The 15,825-nt window shown below is 48.0% G+C and overlaps 3 protein-coding genes and 1 non-coding gene; 2 read left to right on the forward strand and 2 right to left on the reverse strand.

Moving 5' to 3' along the window:
- The first annotated feature begins 33 nt into the window (after positions 1-33).
- Positions 34-2,141, forward strand: CNAG_12969. Its single transcript, XR_001046278.1, has 2 exons — positions 34-387; positions 462-2,141. It is a non-coding gene; the product is annotated as a hypothetical RNA (non-coding RNA).
- On the reverse strand, positions 329-6,527 carry CNAG_01536 (myosin heavy chain). XM_012196970.1 has 10 exons: positions 6,073-6,527; positions 5,583-5,844; positions 5,520-5,530; positions 5,294-5,467; positions 4,787-5,241; positions 4,627-4,730; positions 4,115-4,579; positions 2,394-4,075; positions 1,644-2,331; positions 329-1,593 (listed from the first exon to the last, which is right to left on the reverse strand). Exons 1-10 carry the CDS (start codon positions 6,162-6,164, stop codon positions 649-651), a joined length of 4,878 nt encoding a protein of 1,625 aa, XP_012052360.1. The 5' UTR covers positions 6,165-6,527; the 3' UTR covers positions 329-648.
- An 86-nt stretch (positions 6,528-6,613) lies between these two features.
- CNAG_01537 (ATP-dependent RNA helicase VAD1) lies at positions 6,614-9,738 on the forward strand. XM_012197195.1 has 8 exons: positions 6,614-6,985; positions 7,032-7,098; positions 7,150-7,297; positions 7,347-7,372; positions 7,422-7,847; positions 7,893-8,021; positions 8,068-8,391; positions 8,442-9,738. The coding sequence occupies exons 1-8, from the start codon at positions 6,969-6,971 to the stop codon at positions 9,153-9,155; spliced, it is 1,851 nt and encodes a 616-aa protein (XP_012052585.1). The 5' UTR covers positions 6,614-6,968; the 3' UTR covers positions 9,156-9,738.
- A 584-nt stretch (positions 9,739-10,322) lies between these two features.
- On the reverse strand, positions 10,323-15,225 carry CNAG_01538 (hypothetical protein). Its single transcript, XM_012196971.1, has 7 exons — positions 14,447-15,225; positions 14,070-14,396; positions 13,688-14,014; positions 12,704-13,636; positions 11,817-12,646; positions 11,461-11,766; positions 10,323-11,409 (listed from the first exon to the last, which is right to left on the reverse strand). The coding sequence occupies exons 1-7, from the start codon at positions 14,964-14,966 to the stop codon at positions 10,426-10,428; spliced, it is 4,227 nt and encodes a 1,408-aa protein (XP_012052361.1). The 5' UTR covers positions 14,967-15,225; the 3' UTR covers positions 10,323-10,425.
- Between the last annotated feature and the right edge of the window lie 600 nt (positions 15,226-15,825).

The raw sequence follows: 15,825 nt of genomic DNA on the forward strand, positions 1-15,825 counted from the left end.
GGATTTATCTCGGTTTATCGCCCATAATCAGTTGCCTGGTAAGCCAGATCGGGAACCGTAGTGACAAGTGGTGCGCCGCAGGAAAAAGTTGCAAGAGCCAATAATTGATCCATCGCCGAATGGTTAAAGAGGAAAGACGAAGATTTGGCGGTTGACAGTTGCTGATGATGATGGCGGGAAAAGACAGAGGATCAGAGATCAGAATCACCGTGGTGACTCATATCAATCGATCGACCAACAATCAGTAGATTTGGTCTACAACTTGAGCTCCAAAGTCTGAATCTGAATGGTGAAGGAGGGGCCTTAGTCAATTCAGTTTACAGTATCTCCGACGTTGGTTTACTACCCTGGCAAAGGATCATAATTCCTACTTTCCCCATCATTGTTGTATGTCTACTTCCATTACATATACGAAAGAAAAGAGAATAGTAGGAAGATACTTAACAAACAGAACACAACAGCTTCATACAAACACGCATACGATACCAAAAAAGTAAGAGAGGAAGGGTAATCGACCGCTTGGCCAGCTATAATCCTCAACTCGGTCTCGTCCTCTACTGCAGCCACCCAATCCTGACTTGGTCCTCTGTATTAACTGATGCGAACGTTTTTTGAGGAGTTCTTAATGCCCAAGAAGGGGTCATTGTATTATATAACACGTTTTGAGGGTGTGAGCGGCGCAGCGTCCCTCAGTTTCTTCAATTGCTCAGACATGTCTTTACCGAGAGCATCATGGCGGAGTTGCAAGCCTCGCAGCAGGTCTTCCCTTCGGATGCCCTCACCATTTGGAGGGGTAGATTTGAGGAGAAGTCTTTGGAAGTCAGCCAGCTCGCTCTTGAGCTCTCCATTCTCCTCCACAACTTGATTGTGCTGGTCTTCGAGATTGAAGAACTCGTTCTCTAGACGAGCGTATTTGGACTCCATTGTGCTATATTTAGTGGCACTCAATGACGCCGCAGACAGTTGCTTTCTCTGCTCCTGCACATCTTTCTCCATGGCTGCTAGCCTCGACTCCAGCACTCTCCTGGCCTTACGCTCATCCTCGAGAGCCATGGACACATCCTTTTCCTCTGGCCCAAGCGATGCTCTGGCTGATCGAGCGTCTTTGCTTTTGCTAGCTTTCAGTTGATCATATTGTCGAGCAAGATCTTCGAGATCGGCATTAAGTCGATTTCGATGAGTTTCGAGCGATTTGAGAAGCTTGTTAAGTCGAGTGTTCTCACTGATCTGCTCCGCAAGTTGCTGGTCTGTGAACTTTTTGGCAGCTTCCATCACATGGTAATGCTCAACAACCGTCTTGTTCTCTCGACTTCGGAGATACTCAATCTCCTTGTCGCGCACCTTAATATCAGAAGCAGCCTTGGCGAGATCTCGTTCGGCTTGAAGCGCAACGTTCCGATGTTCAGCAACCTCGACTTGATTGTCGTATAATTCTTGCTCAAATTTCTGACGTTTGGCAGACTCTTCTTGCAGCTGGCGAGTAACATTATTGAGGGACTTGGCCCAGTTGGCTTTGTCGGCCTCAATTTCGAGGACAGCGTCTTCGAGGCTGTTGTAATCTTCTTGCAAAGTTTGCAACTGGTTCTCGAGGTTCTACGAAGTGACTATCAGCGTATACTCTTGGATGATGCCAATGAACTTACATCTCTGGCTTGAACCGTGCTCTGCAGCGTTCTTTCTATCTCCTCCTTCTGCTCCTTCAGCCTCGACAGCTCACTCTCCACTTTTCTTCTCTCGCTCTCCATTTGAATTACGCTGGCCCGCATTCTTTCCATTTCTCTCTCTTTTTCCATTAACTCGGCCTGTCTTGTTTTCAGTTCCCTTTGAGCCGTCGTATGGCTCTGCTTCAAACCCTCGACATCGACACGAAGTTTGTTAGCAAGTTGAAGAGCTGTTTCTCGTTGATCGTCAAGAGACTTCTGAAGTCGAGCAACTTGTTCCCGAAGATGGTCCATCTCTTGTTCTCTTGATCGATCTGCTTCTCGGCGCTGTTCGTCTTCAGATGTTTTGGCAGCCATGACCTTTCTCAAATCATCGAGCTCCTTCTCTAATTTTTGCCTTGCGCCAATTTCAGCCTGCTTCTCCTTGTCACGGGTAACGACTTCCGATTTGAGACCTTCAACCTTGACATTGAGTTCGGCTTTGATCTGATCGGCGGCTTCTAGAGCTTTGGCGCTGGTTGCTTTGTGAGATTCAAGGGTGGCAATCTCGCGTGTCTTTGAGGAGATGGTATCTTCGTGACGTTTGATGGCCTGTCGGAATTCTTCAAGCTGACTTTTTGCTTTTCGAAGATCGTCTGTTAATGCTGTCACCTGCTCATTGCCTGATTGTCTGTATTTCCTCAATTAGCACCGCTCCCATCCGTAGTGATATAGCAGGAATCGCATACTCACGCTTTGCTCTTCTCTAAGGCCAGACGTTTCTCCATCTCCATTCCACTAGCTTCTAACCTCTCCTTCAACCGCTTCATAACCTCTTCTTTTGAACTTACTTCCCTCTCCAACTCCTCCACTTTTCCTTCCAGATCCTTCTTTTCCCGCTCAATCTTCGCATACGCGCTCACCCGCTCCTTGGAATCCTTCAAGAGCTCTGCCTCACGCTTTTGCCAATCTGATCCTTGCTTCTCAAGCATCGATGCTTGCTCTACTAGGGCTTCAAAGTTCCCTTGTACTTGTGCAAGTTTTTCCTTGATTTTATCGGCAGTGATAACAGCTTGCTGGCGCTCCTTGTCCAGTAATTCGATATCTTTTTCGAGTTCCTCAATTTTTTCAAGCAACTCAGCTTCTCTGGCCTTGGAGCGCTCAAGCATCGAGTCCTTCTCTCTCCCCAGGCCTCTTTCGGCTTCCAGGTCTCTCTCCATTTTCTCTTTTTCTCCAACCAGCCCGGCACGCAGCTCTTCCAGACGTATACGTTCGGCCTCGTCCCTCTCCGCTCGTTCTTTGGCCATCGCCAACTCTGCCCTCTTCTTGGCAAGTTCGTCATCCACCTTTGTAGCCGCTAACAAAGGTCTTACTTTGACATACAGGGACCACCAAGGCCAGTCTCTCAGTTCAAGGTACGCTCTTGCATTTCGCTGAATGGTACGAACGGCTTGGGCGCGATTAATTAACTTGAGTATTCTTCTTCGAGCAACGTACATCCTCGCGGCGGACTGAAGGCGCTGGAAGATGTCATGCAAGAGATTATCCCGCCTCTCTTCTAATTCAGCAAGGATACCAGCCTTGAAGAAAATCTTGGTAGCGCCAATCTTGTAAAAGCCCTTGTCCAGTTCGAGAGCTTCAGCAATGCGTTCTGCAGCTTTGCGACCATCCATGTACCCAGCTGGTATAACGCCAGGCGTGAGCACCTCATATCGTTGCCTGAACTCGGCAAATGAATGTCGATTCGGATAACCCAATCTGGCGATTCTGATACCTTCCAGCACACCGTTACACCGTAACTGATCAAGCACAAGGTTGACGTCAAACTTCCCAGGCTGCTTTCCTGGGTTTGGCACGATACATCGAACGAAATGAGGTTGGGTGCTGTTGAGTTGCTGCATGAGTTGACCAAGCTGTTCTTTATGCCTCTGTCCCACAGTACGGAAGGCACCACGTTTGACCTTTTTGACAACACCGACAGATGCTGATGTGTCTTCAGCGTATTCTGCGAACAAACCTGCGATAGACGGAATCTCAGAAGTGGCAAGTAAACGGGCAACGGCATCGTTAATCGGGTCCTTGTTCTTCTCTAACCATCCTTGAGTACGGTACTCAACGTCACCTGCGTAATGCTTGATCACGAAACCGGCGCCGAACCTCGTGGCCTTGAATTTGGTTGAGCCAGGATGACGGTTGGCGGCGCTAGCACCCTTGGAAACCTCCCACAAATTCTGTACTTTTTCGGTGAACGTCAAGTCAGTGGCTTTGGGCATGATACATTCTTCGTCGAGAAGGGATAGAATGCCGACCGGCTGGGTAGTCTCAATGAGCTCGATAGTGGGCTGGAGGTCAAGGCCAAAGTTGACGTAATCCCACTGAATTCCTTCTCGAGCATATTCTTCTTGTTCTAGCGTAAACATGTGGAAATTGAAAAACTGCACATGTCAGTCACTGCAACAGATTGAAGGACTTACTTGTTGGAGTTTCTCGTTGGTGAAGTTGATAAGCAACTGCTCATAACTGTTCTCCACGAAGATTTCAAAACCTGCAATATCCAGGACACCGATACTCAACGCCTTTTCACTTGGCCTGTCTAAAGCCTGGTTGATCCTCTCAACCATCTTCCCAAACGTCTTCTCGTACATAAATTTACACAATGCTCCCAATTCATCCTCAGCTTGCTTCTTTGTCCTCGCGTTGGTGACCCACTCCCGCCCCGCTCGGACGCGAGGTTGTAACACAGATTTAGTAAACTCTTTTACAGAAATACCAAGGAGGTGACAAATGCGATCTGCGACGGGCTGCATGTTGGGTGGAAGGAAGGCTTGATCAGAGGAGGATCCGGTGAGGAGGAGGTTGCCGATGTGGAGGATGACAGCTGGGATGCGGAACAGTTCAAATTGCTCGGTGTCGTTGAATCCCATGACTTTAAGGGCATCCTAGAGAATAATGAGTTTTCGTTTCTCAGGAAGGACACCGCACTGACCTTTAATAAACGCCATTCCGAAAGATCATCGACCCCATCAATCTGCAGTCTGGTCTTATTCAGGAAGTCGTATTTTTCTGGCTTATCTTCCAGCAATAGGCGGTCTACAGTATTTAGTCAGATGTCAACTTCGACATGGCGGGCGAAGCAAGGGGCTCACCAGCCAGCTTAGCTTCCTTCGCTCCCTTCAGCAATTGGTAGAACACATGAAAGTTTCTTTCACCCTGGGCCCTAGCTGTGACCCTACTTTTCTCCAACAAGTACCAATCAATGTTTGCTCCAGCAATAGTACCTGCCGGGGAAAAGAATATCCTTATAAATTTTCCGAATCGACTCGAGTTGTTGTTTCTCATTGTTTGGGCATTTCCGAAAGCTTCCAAAATGGGATTCGCCTGCAGGATCTGCTGTTCTAGTAATCCATAAGACGGATCGGCCGGAGATGATAAGTCCTTAACATCTTTGCCCTTGAAGCTCGAAGAGCGAGGAAGACCAGTGGATGGGGCATGCGAGAGAGATTTTGAGGAAGAAGAAGATGGTATTGTCGACGCGGCAATGGAGGCGAGATATTGGATCACTTTCTTGGTGTTTTCCGTCTTACCAGCACCAGATTCACCACTACGGCTGCAGATCAGTTACTGATATATCCAAGATAGACGGAAAATCATACGTGATAAGAATGCTTTGAGATTCTCTTTCCTCGCCGATCTGTTGCCAGGCTCGCTCAGCGACGGCAAATATGTGCGGGGGGTTCTCTTCTCTTCGGCGTGAACGATACTGAGCAACAATCTTTGGTGTATATATCGGTAATGGTCTGTAGGGATTGAGTGATATCAAGAAAAGACTATGGGAATGGGTTAATACAGCCACATATGAATTGTATCTCGATCGCCTACCCAGAGTATGTCTACACATGTGTCAGCATTCTACTACAGGTATCTGGCTGCAAAGTTGCTTACATATATTCCGCCAGCAGCATACCTTGTTCTCAAGTTGTTGACCACACTGGGTTCATTTAAATGCGTCAAATCCGCAATATCCTCAATACCATCAAATTGAGGAGGGTTCATTGGATTCAATGTCCATAGTGGTACGGTTCGTATTTCTCCTGTTGTTGATATTTGCACTTCGGAGGTTGCGTCTGGGTTGCTATCATCTCCTGTTTGGGAACGAATCCAGCATGGAAGGAAGCCTTCAACGGGGTCAGGCAGCCACATACGCCTGATGGTTGAAGATGGTGGCGGTTCGTAACGATAAGATGTAGGTATATAGGTTGTGCGTCGAGAGTATGATACAATGCGGTCCATATTGGGATAATAAACGTCGAGAAGGGTGGGCCGGCAATGATAATGATAATGGAAGTGGTCGTTAGCACAGATGAAGTAATGGCAAGATGAACCAAGATCAGCCAGTAAAACGGCAACTGATTAACATGTAGCATCTACGCACTTCTTGTCACTAAACTCGGCCTGCGCCGCTGCTATGGCATCCCCTCCATCGCGTCTCTTCTCCCGAGTCCGAACGAGATTGGATGGGTCCATTTTTGTAACGGAGTAGCTCTCCTGCCCTCGGGAATGTTTCAGCAGTGCGGATAGGTCCTACGGCCGGCCACGTGTCGTGTTCCAGAGCTATTGGAGACCCAAAGGACGGGGTTATCTGTTGAGCGTGGTGTGCTGGACAAAAGCAAGATGACAGAAGACAGAAGGGATCGAGTGATGCGAAAAAAGGAACGTGAGCCCGGGTGCCCGTGCGTGCGGAGATTGTTGCCGACAGTGAACAGTGAGTTGCGTGGGGTGTATAAGGACAAGATCGCCTCGAGTAGCCAGTGGTAATAGTAGTGTCAAGGAAGTATCAGTAGCGGTGCAAGCTACAGACGGTGCCAGTGAGAAGAAGCTGCATCCTGCGTCGATGTTGTTGTTTTCGTTCTTTCTCGCCAGACGCGTCGCTGCGCGTAAAATCAAAGGTGCCACACTGCGGTCCACGGCGGGATTATCGCTGGCTAAGCGTCACTTCCGCCCAGCGTTCGGCCTTGCGATCGCACGAACTATATATCTGCTCAGCTTCTTATACTTTTCCACAACTTATTCTACCCACAAGTCTACTCAGCTACCAGCCAGGGCCAGAACTGCTTATACGCCCAGCTCCTTGAATAGAGTCAGCCGCTATCAACTACAGCCCGTAACAATTCTCTTGCAACCCGCTATACATTGCTACGTACCGCCATCAATCGACATCGGCCGTCTGAGCCCACTTAACTACAATTCACAACACCACAGCGCTGGATCAACCCTTCTCATTAAGCTGAAATCACCTTAACCGACTAATCGTTTATTCTGCTATCCGCGATGGCTTCTTCCTCAACGTAAGCCTTCACATTGGAATACCAGCAAGGCTGACTGTAAGCTTAGGTTAGCGAACGACGACTGGAAACAGGGCCTTGCTGCCCCTCCTAAAGACCTTCGTCCCCAAACTGAGGTCTGTCTGGGCGCCAACACGTCGATCACACACAACTAATGACTGCACCAGGACGTTACCGCTACTCAAGGATCTCGTTTCGAAGATTTTGGTTTACGCCGAGAACTTTTGATGGGTATCTATACTGCTGGGTTTGAAAGGCCTAGTCCTATCCAAGAGCAGGCTATTCCTATGGCCCTTACAGGACGAGATATCCTCGGTGGGTTTAGGTTTCAGCATCTGGAGTTGCGGCTTACGGTATGACATAGCCCGAGCGAAGAACGGTACAGGAAAGGTGAGTAAGCAGGGAACTTTTCAATGAGTTGGGCTGAAGGTCAACTCAGACTGCCTCTTTTATTATCCCTACCCTTAACCGAATCAACACTTCCTTATCTCATATCCAAGCACTTATCCTCGTTCCCACCCGAGAACTCGCACTTCAAACATCTCAAGTCTGTAAAACCCTTGGCGCTCACATCCCTAACCTCCAAGTCATGATTACAACCGGTGGTACCACATTACGTGACGATATCCTTCGTCTTCAACAACCTGTCCACATTCTCGTCGGTACACCGGGTCGTATTTTAGATTTGGGAAGCAAGGGAATTGCGGGTTTGAACAAGTGTGGTATCTTTGTTATGGATGAAGCAGACAAGCTTCTCAGTGAAGATTTCATGCCCGTCATTGAGCAGACTTTGGCCCTGTGTCCACAAGAGAGACAGGTTATGCTGTTTTCTGCTACTTTCCCATGGACCGTCAAGGAATTCAAGGTAGATTTTGAATCTCCATTTTCCGTTGCCGCTGACCAGCTTTAGGACCAACACATGGTTCAACCATACGAAATCAACCTCATGGACGAACTTACTCTTAAAGGTGTCACTCAATATTATGCCTATGTTGAAGAATCTCAGAAAGTCCATTGCCTCAACACCCTCTTCTCCAAGGTATGCCCAGACTTTTGGCAGTTCGAGTTGGCCTGACTATTATTAGCTCCAAATTAACCAATCTATCATCTTTTGTAACTCGACCAACCGTGTCGAGCTCCTCGCCAAGAAGGTCACTGAACTTGGCTACTCTTGTTTCTACTCCCACGCGAAGATGCAACAAGCCCATCGAAATCGAGTTTTCCACGACTTCCGTAATGGCATGACGCGGAACTTGGTCTGTTCCGATTTGTTGACAAGAGGTATTGATATCCAGGCCGTAAACGTTGTCATCAACTTTGACTTCCCAAGGACTGCGGAGTCATATCTTCATAGGATTGGTCGATCCGGTCGTTTTGGTCACTTGGGTCTTGCCATTTCTCTCCTCACTGTATGTTTCAGCTTCGCATTATGCTGTCTTTGGCTGATGTTCTATATTAGCTTGAAGATAGACATAATCTGTACCGTATCGAATCCGAACTTGGCACAGAAATTGCCCCTATTCCCGCCGTCATCGATCCTGTCCTCTATGTCGCTCCCGCCATGGTAGAGGAAGAGCGAGAATCACCGCCCCCTAAGCCCGCTGCCATCGCTGCTCCTCCCGCGCAGCAACAGCCTCAACAACGACAACGACAACACCCTCCTGTGCCTTCCCACCAAGTTGCTCATCATAGCCCTGCTGCTGCGCCCATCCAACAACAACAGCAACAGCAGCAACAACAACAACAACCTCAGTACCAACTGGCATATGGCCAGGGCCCACCCCAGCCTCAAGTTCCTTTCCAGCAGGCTAATTCTTCTCCCGCCCCCGCTCCTTTACCTTCTTATCCCCAACAAGCTCCAACCCAGGCCCAAGGACCCGCGCAAATGCAATCTCCACCTTCCGAGCCTGCTACTCAGCCCCAGGCCTCTGCTCAAATCCCCGTTCAAGGCCAAACTCCTCCAATTCAGCCCCGAGCTCAGCAACAAGGCCAGCAACAACCCAGTCAACCAGGTCAAGCAGAAGGTCAGAGTCAACCTAACAGACGGCCGAACACTGGTGGCTTTAGGGGTAACGGACGGGGTCAAGGACATCGAGGACGAGGTAGGGGGAGGGGCGGACAGCCTGGTCATCCTGGTGCCGGTGCAAGCCAGAGCCAACAGGCTCAAGCCTAAGCGGCGTAATGTAGGTGAGATATGTAGAAGGAGGAGCGGGAGGGGAGCGACTTGAGAAAAAGAGAAGTAAGGAAGGGTGAATGTGGCAGATGAAAGAGAAGCCATCATTATCAAATGGCATATACATCAAGAAGGAGTAGAACATGGTATGGGAAATAGGGTGAAGGACGTGATTGGAACCTAAGAAATTCAACCTTCTACAGTGGCAGAAGCAAGGCCACGCAGTGAATCATGCGGATCGCGGTTGTTTTCTCAACAAAATCAGCGGTATCAGAAGTTGGACGATAGAAAAGAAATTAAGAAATGGGAAGTGGTATGGAGGAGAGGGAATAGGGGAACGGAATGGGGATGAAGTACGGGCGGAGGAAGTTTTTTTTTTCCTTGAATTCATTGTAAGCAGCGTGGAAGCCCCTCATCCATTGGCGTGGACATGCATACCGTGAATTGAGAAATCGAGAAGAGTGTGTTCTTGTATACATATAATAGATGATAAAGTATATAGTCAGTAGACGATAACACGGTATGAGCAGCAAGTATAATTGTGCCAAGGCAGGCACTTCTTTCCTCAAGATCCACAACTGGCGGGATCCAATCGGTGGCAATATGGTGAAGCCCTTCGAGCTTGAAGTAATGATAGTCAGCAAAGACTTACTTCGGAATGTTGTTCAAATGCTGCCCACTGCGAGCCCTAGGGGCGTTTGGTCTGGTACAAACCAAAGGAGAGCTTCCAAATTTAAACAGCAGGTCGTAACAGATCTTTTTGCTGCAATGGGTTGGAATGCCGGAAGGAGACGACTCACTCATTCTGGAAAAGTTGGAGCCTAATGAAGAGACGCAGTTGGTAGAAGCAGGAAAACTGCTCAAGAAATTATCTTATGACAGTTGACAACAAATCGATATTCCTAAAGTTTCAGTCTTCGCGGGCCGTTTGGAGTGATACAGCATCATGTTACAAATAGGGTACTACCATGTTAAAAGAATGGCCATGGTGTACCTCAAGCTTATGCCGACAAGTCCAGATTTCATCTGAGGTGTAAACGAAGATAAATCTTGTGGTTACATCTAACATTTTTAGATCGTTATTACGGTTAAATCGGGATATAATAATATCTGGCTTGTGTTTACATTGTACGAATTGAGCCGGGTACCCTGATGGATTAATTATGCCGGAACCATTGTCTGCAACCTGAATGACATGATACGTGATACTGTATGATGACTATGTATTTCCACACTGATACTATTTCGGGCTATTTATGTTGACAACCTATTATACCGCCTTACGACTTACGGCGCTTTGAGATCGTCTGGCCAACGTCGGCAAGCTGGTCCTCCTGGCAACTTTCTTTCCGGTATATTCAGCCTCTCTGACGTTGACTGGAATGGCTCTTGACACATCAGATGCTCTGTTGTGTCGATTCGAGGCACCAAGAGGTAAACGAGAAACTGCATTAAGCTTTGAAGCAGCCATATCTTTCCGAATAGAAGTTGCTGATGAGATTGAAGTTGCAAGACGGCCCGTAAGTAGAGCGTTGTTAATATCACTGCTCGGAGTGGGGGTTGCCGGAAGTCGCAATGCTGAGACCGACAACTGTGAAGGGTGAGATGCTTTGGCAGAGTTGAAAGAAGGCGATGCAACTGAACGATGTTTTTCCTTTCTCTGAAGAAGTGCGACCTCAGTCTGCTTGCTTTCCAAAGCTACATTTAGCAGCTCCTTCTCTTGCTCAAGCTTCGTGACCTTTCTCTCCAATTCAATTCGCTTGACCTCATCCATTGCCGACTCCATCCTCAGTTGCTCTACATGAGACCTGAGCTTAGTTTCCTCCAACTTCAGCTCGTCAATCTCTGTCAAATAGCGGTCAACTCGCCACTTTGTATCTTTAGACAGTACCTTGCCGCTTTCAGCCTCTAGTACAGCAGCGCGAAGGGCGGAATTATTGTGGGAGAGTTGATATTGCAATTCTTCCACCTGTTCCAGAAGATTGGCAACTTCTCTCTCGTAGCCTTTGGCCCGGCGATCAACTGCAGACCTGGCTTCTGCAGATGACTTTTCAATCTCTTTGATAGTGTGGCGAAGTTCGACAAGCTCAGCATCTTGGGACATAATAAGATTTGACTTCTGCGCAGCGGATGCCTTGTGCACCTCGCACACGTCTTTAACTTCTTGGAGCTCGAGGAAGAGCTTCTTGATTTGAGCCTGAAGATCCTCAACATTACCTGCCTCGTCCATGCGCTCATTGACTCTCTCATAGAGCTACGATTCACACGTTAGCTCGTCACTTCAGAATGAAAATAAACGGCATACCTCTTCCTTTTCCTCCTCCCAAAGCCTCTTTCCTTCCACGTAACTCGCCAACATTCTACTTGTTTGGATGCTGCCCAATTCAATCTCTGCTGCATTCTTCGATTGATCCTCAATGCGGGACTTCAGTCGATGGATTGCTTCCTGAGATTCGAAGTACTTTTCGTCGGTTTCAAATCTGATCAAACTAAGCTTTTCGGTGAGTTCGTCAATAGTTCGCTCCTTTTGGATGAGCACAAGCTTATATCTGGCACATTGGCTTGAGGTGGAGGTAAGTTGTTCGACCAGATCTGACACCTTTGTGCCGAGCTAGATGAAACATCAGCCTATTTGTGTTTGATAGCATACAGAAGACCTACTTCCTCCCTTTCCTGCCTCCAGGCCTTGGTCTCTTCTGCGTACTTGGACAGCCTCTCGTTCACCTCAAAGTCGTTTGCTTGCCTCTCAGCTTCCAGCATTTCAAGTTGGTCTCTGAGTTTCAAGATCATTTCCTCATCCTCATGCTGCTTTTCCGATATCGAATTCAGCTTCGAAGTGAGCTGGTTGACTTCCTCTTCCTTAGCAGTGAGGGCAAGCTTAGTTGACTGAGAGTATTCTTCCTGAATAGATAGCTTGGAGATAAGACCGGAAATGATCTCTTCCTTATCTGAAATGCGTTGTACGGAGGTCTTCAGCTCCTCACTGGCAGCCTCCACACGACTGAGAGACTCTAATCGGGCGGTATCGAGACTTTTCCTTAGAGCATGAATTGTCCTATCTCTTTCCGCTATTCTCTTATCCCGGTTTTCAAGCTGCTCCTCAAGCTCCCGCATCCTCTCTCGCCCTCCTCTGAGCTTTACCACTTCGGCTTCTCTATCTCGGAGCAACCCTTCTACATCTTCCAGATTGGACATTTTACTTTCGATAAATCTCATTTCAGCCTGCAAGGCTTGAATATTAACCTGTAATTCTTCCTTGTCCCTTTGGAGCTTGCCAGTTTCTTCTTGAATCTTGCTCAGCTCACGCTTCAATTCGTCGTTTTTGCTTTCCATCTCAATACAAACTTGGATGGTTTCTTCCTTGGCAGCAAGAAGAACATCGTTCTCCCTTTCTAGACTGTCGCAGCGTTCCTCGTAGAACACTTTATCATCTCGCAGTTCCCCAACCATATGTTCGTTGGCCGTCATGGCTTGACGCAATTGCTCAAGAACTAGGCATTTCGGTCAACATGTGTTGGTCAGGTTAAGGAGACATGTAACTTATTTACCTTGGTCTTTTGCATCACATTGCCTTTGCGCCTCTTCTAAATCCATCACCCTTCCTTCAGCGAATTCAATAAGCTCTTCACGTTCGTGGGCCTCATCTGCCAAGCGCTTCTTCATTTCGGCAACCTCAGATTTGAGGACTTCCATCATGACTGAGCTTGCACGAATTTGATCCTTCAATGATTGACAGTGCTCGAGGTGCGCATCCAAAAGTTGTGGAGAAACGCCTACTAAAGGCGGAGCCGACATGTACTTTTTGGAAAGTAAAGGCGAGGTAGGGGACACGCCGTTAGGCATAGGAAGCCCATCAGCAGTAAGGTTCGGAGTAGAAGGCTGCTGCCATTCACGGTTGGAGAATGGATCCCATGATGGACGAGGCAAAGAAGAGTGAGACTGTATGGGAGAGTAGCCGCTGGGCTCTGATGGCATGTATTGAGATTCGTTGCATCTCGAGGAAGACGACTCCATGATGGCGGAAAGTTCGGTGCCTCTGAAAGCGGCCAGCGGGTGCTCTTCTGTATTGATCTCATCCTGACTGGTATCATACATCGGACTGGGCGGCTTTTCTGCTTCCGCCTCTTTAGCTTGGTGCCAATCGTGGCTTTCACAACTTTCATCAACGTCGGTAAGTTCTTCAATTTTATCGCTCTTGTTGTGCAAGTAAGACGATGTATTGGTGGGTGTCCCAAAAGCATCCAGAGACATGCGCCTGGTGACGTGAGGTGACAGTTTAATCTCAAATGGAGACGAAGATCGCTTTGCTGCTTTGCAAAAAGCGTTTCGGGATTTGTGACCTCGAGGAGGGTTAGATTCAGCTTGGCGATAAGCGGATGATGGACGCTCGGGCGAAAGGTAGTGTGCAGAGGGGGTATTATCCGCGCTGTCAGAAGAAGCTGAAGGCGATTCATACAGGTCTCGTGAGAAGACCCTTTCAGCTGCGAGGACATCAGCGTCATATAATCACTACCAAAGGACAAAGAGCATACCGTCCCTGTGACTCTCTCGGCAATCAACCGAAGTTCTATTCAGAAGGGCATCTTTTGAGCCGCCAGGAGTTACCTTGTGCAATTCTTCTTCGTGTCTGAACATATCAAGGGGCTCTGGTTCTTCGTTGGATATAGTATTGCCAGACTCGGTGATAGGCAATATATCATCTGGCCCAAAAACCGTGGTGGAATCGGCATACAAAGATTGAGCGAAAGTTCGCTGCTCTTGAATTCGAGGGACAGGATGGGGGTGTTGCTGGGTTTGGGGATAAGTGAATTCATGCAAAGTTGTGGAGCTTGAAGCCTTCGGCGGGGAACTACGATGGCCTGGCCCATATTCAGTGCCTTGATAGACATGTCGAGATACTCGCAAGTGACTTACGAATTGATTGGGCCCTGGCGGTAAGGGAATGTAGCGGAGATGCCCCTCCATCAAAGCTATTGTACCTTCTACGTGAAGGGGATCCAGAGTAAGTAGACGTCCAATCCAATTCAAACCTCATACGAAGCTTAACGCTCTCTGGAGTGCCAGAGCAGTCGTGGTAGACTGTAATTTCGGGCGCAGGAGTTACTGAACTATCCCGAAGAGCTTTGCCTTGCGATTTGAAGGGCGATATGTTTCCTGAACGAGAAATTACCGCGCTTGTTTGTGATCTGTTGAGAACATCATATTTTGCGGAAGATGGTAGCGGGGTTGGATCATCCGGCACTATATTAAGTCAGTAATATTTTTAGAGGAACACATAGAGCAAAATTTACATTGAAACTCTCCACTCAGTCGTAAGTTCCTGGGCAAGCTCTTACTCGACTTGAGACTGCCCTTCTTCAGCTTACCAGGACCAGGTGTAGGAGTCAGCCTCCGCTGAGGTTCGCTATCATTGACCTCACTTCCATCACCGTATGGATGCGATGCATCGGGCATAAGATGAATTCTTTTCCTTTTTCCTCCCTTCTTTTTCCCTCGAGTTGATTTAGAAGTAAGTGCCGACAAGCTTGAATGGTGCGCTAAATTGCGAAGAAGAGACTGAGAGCGGCGATGGCTGCCTTTCAGCATAGTTGGCGTCTCATCGTAGAAATTAGGAGTGCGACGGCCTAATTCACGACCAGATTGGTAGTACACCTCTACAGAGGGGTTCGGGGTGGCCTCTGGTGTAGGATACACATTTCCACTTTCGAGCGAAGATGAAGGTCGGGCCCTTGCTGAAAAAGGCGTTGGAGTATTCCGCGACATCGCAGAGTTTGGCCGGTGAAAAGGGTTGAGGCGGCTGAAGATGTCCATGACTATAGGAGGTTAGTACAAGAAATAGCTGAAGAAGAATGAAAGAGAATGGGGAATGCCGTTTGCGAATTTTAGGAGTTGGTCGTCGGTTCGTTGTTAGGTCAGTAGAAAAAATCGTTCAACGTACCAACAAAACAAACACCCCAGTCGGGGCCAGTGCTGGCTCCATCCATCAAAGTCTCCGCCATCGGAGAGCAGAACAAACACATCTGATTTTTTGGTTCTGCATAAAGCACGGTGAGCTGCAAAGAGTAAGTACAGGTAGCAGGCCTCCCCTCTGTACCGCCCATATGGCAGATAGACCGGATGATGACAGGTTTTCTCATCACCTTGTTTGCTGGAAGTAGTAACCTCCTGATTGGCGAAGCAAAGAAGTGATTCTTCTTCGCGTCTTGAAACTACTGGTCCATACTCTTTATCAAGCCCAGGCTTCCTGGCATTTCTAAAATCCTTCTAATCTTCATGTTTTGACCATGTTTGTGTTCGCTTATGTGCATATACAAAAGCCTTTCGAGCTTTGAGAAGGGACATCAAGAGCGCCTGTGTGCTGCAAAGGCCATGTCATGTGCTTGTGTGTACAGTTTGTATACCTCACCAATCACCACCAATTAGGCCCAAGACGGCGGAATGGTACGTAGGCGCGTCGTCGGCCATGTTGACGTCTCTCAGTTGGTTTGGTCTTTTCTTCCTTCGGCAAGCGTCATTTCTTTGCTTAATTCGAATATGGGTAGCAGCTATGCTTCTCTTGCACCCTGCGTCTGATTTTTGACCATGATTCTTCTCTTATATTGGCAGAGTCCTGTCAGGAGAGAAGATACGCGCCGGTGTTTTGAGTCGTTACAGGCGTGTGGCACAACTC

The sequence above is a fragment of the Cryptococcus neoformans genome, chromosome 11 (assembly GCF_000149245.1).
Source record: "Cryptococcus neoformans var. grubii H99 chromosome 11, complete sequence".
Lineage (NCBI taxonomy): Eukaryota > Fungi > Basidiomycota > Tremellomycetes > Tremellales > Cryptococcaceae > Cryptococcus > Cryptococcus neoformans.

What these genes read in the sequence shown, in the direction of transcription:
- CNAG_01538 (XM_012196971.1), bottom strand. Translation starts at nt 14,966, where the DNA reads ATGGACATCTTCAGCCGCCTCAACCCTTTTCACCGGCCAAACTCTGCG. An exon ending in ACTGAGTGGAGAGTTTCAAT is followed by an intron (nt 14,397 to 14,446) that starts GTAAATTTTGCT and finishes GACTTAATATAG; the next exon opens with TGCCGGATGATCCAACCCCG. An exon ending in GGGAGGAGGAAAAGGAAGAG is followed by an intron (nt 11,410 to 11,460) that starts GTATGCCGTTTA and finishes TGTGAATCGTAG; the next exon opens with CTCTATGAGAGAGTCAATGA.
- CNAG_01537 (XM_012197195.1), top strand. An exon ending in CGAAGAACGGTACAGGAAAG is followed by an intron (nt 7,373 to 7,421) that starts GTGAGTAAGCAG and finishes AGGTCAACTCAG; the next exon opens with ACTGCCTCTTTTATTATCCC. An exon ending in TTGCCATTTCTCTCCTCACT is followed by an intron (nt 8,392 to 8,441) that starts GTATGTTTCAGC and finishes GTTCTATATTAG; the next exon opens with CTTGAAGATAGACATAATCT.
- CNAG_01536 (XM_012196970.1), bottom strand. Translation starts at nt 6,164, where the DNA reads ATGGACCCATCCAATCTCGTTCGGACTCGGGAGAAGAGACGCGATGGA. An exon ending in GCCGAGTTTAGTGACAAGAA is followed by an intron (nt 5,845 to 6,072) that starts GTGCGTAGATGC and finishes TTCAACCATCAG; the next exon opens with GCGTATGTGGCTGCCTGACC. An exon ending in GCCTTAGAGAAGAGCAAAGC is followed by an intron (nt 2,332 to 2,393) that starts GTGAGTATGCGA and finishes GAGGAAATACAG; the next exon opens with ACAATCAGGCAATGAGCAGG.